Below are 7,067 nucleotides of genomic sequence, written 5' to 3'. Positions count from 1 at the left end.
GAGCTGGTACCTTGTGTGACCAGGGCTTGTAGTGGTCACAGTGTAACCACTTGTTATAATAAGTTTCATTCTTATAAAATCTTGCAAAACCCATGTGTGGACTCTTACTTATCTGGGCCCCAGTCTGGGGGCCAAACTGGGACAATACTGCTACCATTAATATCAATAACAGCACCAGGTTTAACAAAGGGGAGAGGGGCGCTCTCCTTTTTTTTTCCTTTGCTAAATCTTTTGCTGTTGGGAGTATTTTGCACCACTCTTTACGCCACTTTTGCAAACGTTGAGAAGCGGTCTCCCCTTTCCACCCTCCATGCATGTGAGACTCTATGACCGCCTTCCCTCCTCTCCTCTCTTTCCCTCTCTCCCTCTCTGCCTCTGCTGCCCGCTCTGTCTGGCGTAGTTGTTTATTCAGCGCTCGGAGCGGCACGCGCCAGGCGCACGCACTGGAACAACAAACCCAAAGAGAATGGAGCCTCAGGGGGGGGAAGGGGGCGGGGCCGGAGGGCCGAGCGCGTGGAGCTTGTGCCCATTGAAAAGGCGGCGGCGGCACTGCGACCCCGGCACTCACTGCAGCGAGCCAGGGAACGTGTGGAGGGGAGCAAAGGGAGAGCGGGGCTGGCCTGTCACACTGCCTCACCCGCACCGCCAGAGCAGCACGCGCGCGCCACGAGCCTACCCAACCCGCAGTGCTCTCCCAATACTCCTCGCGCTGCTGCCTCTCTCATCCGCCGCCGCGCGCCCCCCCCCCCATTCCCCCGTGTACCACAGCCACATGGATAGCATTGCCAAGATGGAAAGCGGCTCCGGCCACCACCACCACCACCACCAGCACCACCAGCAGTTCCTGCCGCCGGCTTCGTCCTTCTTCGCAGCCGCAGCACACAGCCTGCAGCTCAGCCCGGCAGAGGGGCAGCCGCCGGGCAACAAGTCGCTGCCCAAGCAGGTGGCGAAGAGGCAGCGCTCGTCCTCGCCGGAGCTGATGCGGTGCAAGAGGCGGCTGAACTTCACCGGCTTCGGCTACAGCCTCCCCCAGCAGCAGCCGGCGGCGGTGGCGCGCAGGAACGAGCGGGAGCGCAACCGCGTCAAGCTGGTGAACCTGGGCTTCGCCACCCTGCGCGAGCACGTCCCCAACGGCGCGGCCAACAAGAAGATGAGCAAGGTGGAGACGCTGCGCTCGGCGGTGGAGTACATCCGGGCGCTGCAGCAGCTGCTGGACGAGCACGACGCGGTCAGCGCGGCTTTCCAGTCCGGGGTCCTGTCACCCAACATCTCGCCCAATTACTCCCACGACATGAACTCTATGGCGGGGTCACCTGTCTCCTCCTACTCCTCCGATGAAGGGTCCTACGACCCGCTGAGCCCAGAAGAGCAAGAGCTGCTAGACTTCACCAACTGGTTCTGAGCTTCATTGGAGCAGGTGAGTGCACATGCAACACGCCAGCACTATAATGACAGCCAACCATGCTGTGTATGCTCCTGCAGAGAAAATGACACTTACTACGAGTGTCTTAGATATAGGTATTAGATATTAGTTGCCTAACCTGTAGTTTAAATATACCCCACGTGTTCTGGGTCTTGGGTCCAATAGGCTGAATCCTTTGGTGTCCTGATACAATGTCATTATGAGTTCTGTATAGTGATCTTTATTTTGTATTTTTTTTTATGAGTTCTGTATAGTGATCTTTATTTTGTATTTTTATTTCAGGACTGTTGCAACGCCGGCATTTTCCCCTTCCTGGTTGGAAAGTGAAGCACAGAAGGAGCCGCATGTCTCTCCAAGAAGAACACTGAAGCACTACGTTTGCACTCCGCGCGGATCCACAGGATGAATAGATGCTGTGGGGATCATGGGTGGTGAAGCGTGTGTGTGTTCTGCACACACCATCCAAGTTCGTTCACACATGGAAGAAATGTGTTGCCTGCCCCACAAGATCCTGAGAACACGGGGCTTCCCAAAAAAAAAAAAAAAAAAATTTAAGCCCTTACTGACTGATTTTCACATCTTATGAGGATGAAGTTAGTTCCAGGATCGTTATTTGTGGAGTTTCGATTAAAACTATGCTGTATTCAAAGACACCTTTCAAACTCCCTCTACTATTTTTTTGTACCACTTTCATCTTAAAAATGCTTCCAACCTTTTGTGAATTTTTTTTATTATAAAAAAAAAATCTATTTGTATCTATCCCAAACATTTTATTGGGATATACTAAGCTATTTTTGTACATAAGAGAGAGATTTATAGAAGTTTTGTACAAATGGTATAAATGTGTATATCTTGATACATTATTATGTAATGCTTATTACCTCTGCATACTTAGACTTGTAGTCTATATTACCTTGCAACTGCCATTTTTGTATGTGGTTTTGTAAAGGACACTCCTTTTAAGGTGGGGTTGGAATTCCTCCAGATGTACTTTAGCACCAATGTGTCTTACTTTATAGAAACTTTGTTAATGTATTAATTATGTTATTAAACAATGTTCAAAGTGAACAAAGTTTATGCAGCTATTGTCCAAACGCAAAATAGTGGTCCTTTGTTTCTATGCTGCCTTTTGGAACCTTATACCACTGCCTTTTCATACTGTTTTATTACAAACTTACAAAGGTCCTGAATAACAATGGTTTTTTACACAATAGTTTCATAATAAAATGTTTTTTTTATATAAAATAACCTGAGTACTTATGTATTTATTACCTACAACGCATAATAAACTGTGAAAACATTGCCCAGTGATGCTTTAGTAGGTCCACGCTGATATATCTCTTTATGACAGACACAACAAAGATGGGCACTGATTGTTTGCTATCCCCCTGTTTCAACTGCATGAAAAGAGCCCAGTGCAAAGGGAATGATTAATGGGCGCATTGTCCTCCTGAATTCACCACACATTAAAGAATGTACCAAAAAATAAGCCATGAAGAGATGGGCTCTATACCAGACACTGAACACTTAAGTGCTCCTTTCCCTCCTCCCTATAACTCCATCTCCAATGCCTTGAACCTTAAAGGGAAGGTCAAATCAAAACAAGATTAAAAAAAAAAAAACATGCATCATTTGATCGATTCAGGTTAAATTAGAGGGGGGTTTGAAAAAAAAAAAGTCACACACAAAAATCAGCAAAAGAGCAAAATATATCTAGGTTTATCAATAAAATATCCCATTGCTTTCGATGGAAAATTGCCTTTGATAAATCCGATGCTATTTTCCCCTTTTCAAAACGATAGGGAAAAAAAACTTGGATAAATCCCCCACGCTGTTTCTAAGAAATAGACAGCTTAGAAGGGGGGAGGAACCTCGCTAGATCAGAGACACTGATCCAGAAGCATGTCATTCTATCCAAAAAGCGTGATCTGCCTGTAAAAGTACCCAATTACCAAGATTCAAAAAGAAATTGGTGGGGTTTTTTTTTTTTTTTTTTAGCTGGGTTGCTTGTTGTCAGTTTGCAAGGACGTGACCAGAATGATAGTCCTATTTTTGCCTGGCTAGTTGCTCCCCTCCTGAATTACTTGCAAATTCAGTTTGCGTGCATCAAGCCAAGCGGAAAGCAAAGCGCAAAATGCAGCTTACAAAACCCCAACAAAGAGCCCAGAGCCAGCATGCCATACACAGTTACAAATCTGTCCTTGCTCTGTTTGTACATCCAGTCCTCCTATTTACATAGATTTTTTAGAGAAGCCTTCATGCATTCAATCAACACAGTTTCATGGCAGTTTCACTGAAATCCATAAAGTACACAAAATACATTTATTGACGTATTTGCTTAAATGTAGCTTAGAAGTTATTAATCAGATGTGATGGGGGTAATAAGTCGCTTCTTAGCTCAATGCAAATATTTTCTTATGAGTGTTTTGTTTGCTACTGTCCAAAAAATGTTAATGTTTCTCTTGATGGCATTTCACTTTTCTTTTTCTCCATTGTAAGTTTCCAGAGCTAGCATGCAAAGAAAGTGTAGCAAGTAATTTATGTCTATGAATATAACATTGGGATAATGTTTCATCCTCCACAAAGGGGGACATTTTCTTCCTTGTGTAGACAGGTGCTCCTTTGCTCACTCCTGAATAGTAAATATCCAGACTCATTAAACTAAAGGCAAAGTTAAGCTGTTGTTTGCTACAATGTATAAGACAGACTGAGAAATTCACAAAAACACACAATTTTACTTAAAATAGGAAAGGGCAAGGCAGGATTGGGGTAAATCTCATTATATCTGCTCTAATCGCTTAGCAACACAAAGCCTTTTCTTCTATTAGTAGAGAAAGCCATTCACTAGACTCTGACAAGGAGTATTCAGTTAGCATTTGTAAACTCTATAAATCAGGAGCTTGCACTATGTGCAGTAGAAGTTTAAAAAGCTGCACCGAGCCATAATTCAAATCAAATATTCAGATCTTCCTGCATTCCTTGTGTTGAAAACTATTTACACATTGTAAATCTTAATTAATTCTTTGTCTTTTATTCCCATTCACCCTCTCAAGAAAGAATGCCCTGCTACCGTGTAGTTCAGACTAGAAAGACATTGAGAATGTGGTTTGGATCTATACATTTCATGCACAAGAATCCCCATGCTTATAATAGGAATTGTTTCGAAAACTGGTTCTGGTTTTGAAGCATGGATAGATAACTAATAAGACCCTGTTATATTCTATGAGTGCAATTACTATACTTGCAGTTTAATTTACACACACCCCCCCGTGTACACACACACACACACACACACACACACACACACACACACACACACACACACACACACACACACACACACACACACACACACACACACACACACACACACACACACACACACACACACACACACACACACACACACACGAACCCGGTTATTTTGAGCAGTAATAAGGGGATGACTTAAAATATATGTAACCATTAATCAAATAAACCGTGCAGATGTGATTTTCATGTGGGTTTTCAACGGTTAAATCTAAAATTCTGGTTTTGCATCGAGCAAACATGGATAACATGAGCAAACTGTTCCTTCCTGAGTTATAAATCTTTTCTTCCTTTTTTTTTTTTATCTTCCAATGGTGTATAGAAGGAGTATTTACAGCCCCAGGGTAAAGGTCAAGTTTGAGCAATCACAGTATTAAAAACTGTGTTTACCAAAAATTTTTCTTTGGGATGCACATATGTTTTGATGCATGGAGCACAGTTGACTTCCTACAAGATACTGAGCTCTATTAACTTTGCTTTTCTATCACTCAGTGCATATTGTGTAAATCATAGTTACATGTTATCAATCAGGCATGATTGGAGCATCATCAGTTTTGAAACACAGCTGGGTGCATTAGGGCAGGCAGGACAATGTCTCAGTTTATTTTAACTCATATGTACTCTTTGTGTTACACAATGTTATTGCCCTCCCTCCAACATTGTACTGTACTGCATAATATGTTTGCGTACTGCAAATAAAAGATCATAAAAAAAGATAATAATGCATTGGGTGGTACATCAGAGCGTGCGATTTGTGGTGTCAATAGGAGTTACGGAGGAGTTGCACGATGCATAGAATGTGAGATTGATCAAACTCTGCTTCCTTATGCGTCACTTTATTATCTTGTATTTGCATCAAACAAACATTCCAGGTCTGAACTAGAGAAAACCTTTCTGGCTTATAATTTGTGTCATATGTAGAAATCACTCTCTTACACTTGACACAAACACAAACAGTAAATTGAATAATGCATCAAAACAAACGTCTTTTTGCACTTTCTTTATGTGAATGCATTTCCCTCATCGACTACACATCATTCCCAAAGAGAAACTGGCATGTTCCTAGTTGTTTTAGACATTGTATATCATTTTATGTTATTGTATAAAAAAAAATATTAAAAACAATAACAAATATTAGATTTTATTACACCATGGGAGGCCATCCTATTGTAACATGAAACTGAGAAAGTTTTTGTATTAGGGGGTCATCATCTTTGGCAAAATATGTCCTTGTTCAAATACCTGTTCCACTTTCTTTACTTGTGGCAAAAATTGTTTGAAAGCAGATATATAGTTGTAATATCGGTCAACGTAAAGCGGGGGGGGGGGGGGGGGGGCGGGGAATAAACAGGAAACTGCTTAAGTGAAAGATTATGGTGACAAGAGTCATAAAGACTGATTTGATAATTGTGTGGCATAGTCAGTTAAGAAGATAAGAATGAACATTTGCACATTGGCTTTGGAAGAGTGTCAGTACAGTGTGCACAGAAGACTACACAATAATAGAGTTCCATGGGGTCTAATTACTAAAGTCACCCAGCTGTAAATCTCCTTACACCAGGTTACATTGTTCTACCTGCAGATAAAATACTCCACTTTGCTTCACACCACTGGTTATTGGCCACAAACTTTATTGAGTACATTAATTATCCACATTTTTATTATGATCTGCCTAGATGACCTTACCAAAGTATCAATTCATCTGTACCTATACCAACAAATTTATGGAGGGGCGAAAAACACCACCAACAGCTGCTGTTATGTACGGTAGACCACAGCAAACATATTCAATGTTTTTGCCGTAGCTGTCCTCCCAAATATGCACCTGCTTGCTGTAACAATGAATAACACACATATTATTATTATTATTATACAATGGATCACTACTAATTCTTCAATGAGCTACTGCTATAAATTCATGTGTAGTTAAACTATGCGCTGCAATATTAATTCTGTCTGTGTAACCGATAATCATGTAAATGACAAATTATGCCTTAATGGTCCCTCTGTTCGTGGTGCATTGGTGGGCCACCTAATGATTCAAGGTCCTGCGGGCAGAATAATTGTTACTTCCCTGCACCTGACCATTTAAATTCCTTCTTATAAGAGATGGTCGAACCAGTCTGAATCCGTTTCCCGGAATTTCCCAGATTTGTTGGGACAAATCCGTCCCACCCACCAAAAACCGCCTGCGTGTTGGGCACTATAAAATCCAAGCGGATTATTAAGAATCCGTGCTGCCGGTATCTCCTGCTCAGGTTTAAATGTCCCAGTGACATGGGCTAATAGGAAGCTGTGACATCATACAGGGACATTTAAACAGCAGAGAGCTACT

General features: G+C 42.2%; 1 protein-coding gene across 1 annotated transcript; it reads left to right on the top strand.

Moving 5' to 3' along the window:
- The first annotated feature begins 537 nt into the window (after positions 1-537).
- On the top strand, positions 538-1,986 carry ASCL1 (achaete-scute family bHLH transcription factor 1). The gene is made up of 2 exons (XM_075598962.1): positions 538-1,417; positions 1,706-1,986. Exon 1 carries the CDS (start codon positions 773-775, stop codon positions 1,400-1,402), a length of 630 nt encoding a protein of 209 aa, XP_075455077.1. The 5' UTR covers positions 538-772; the 3' UTR covers positions 1,403-1,417; positions 1,706-1,986.
- The last annotated feature ends 5,081 nt before the right edge of the window (positions 1,987-7,067 follow it).

This window comes from Ascaphus truei, chromosome 5, assembly GCF_040206685.1.
Source record: "Ascaphus truei isolate aAscTru1 chromosome 5, aAscTru1.hap1, whole genome shotgun sequence".
NCBI lineage: Eukaryota > Metazoa > Chordata > Amphibia > Anura > Ascaphidae > Ascaphus > Ascaphus truei.
This window is presented reverse-complemented; position numbering and strand designations above follow the sequence as displayed.

Coding starts and splice junctions, on each gene's coding strand:
- ASCL1 (XM_075598962.1), top strand. CDS start 773: ATGGATAGCATTGCCAAGATGGAAAGCGGCTCCGGCCACCACCACCAC.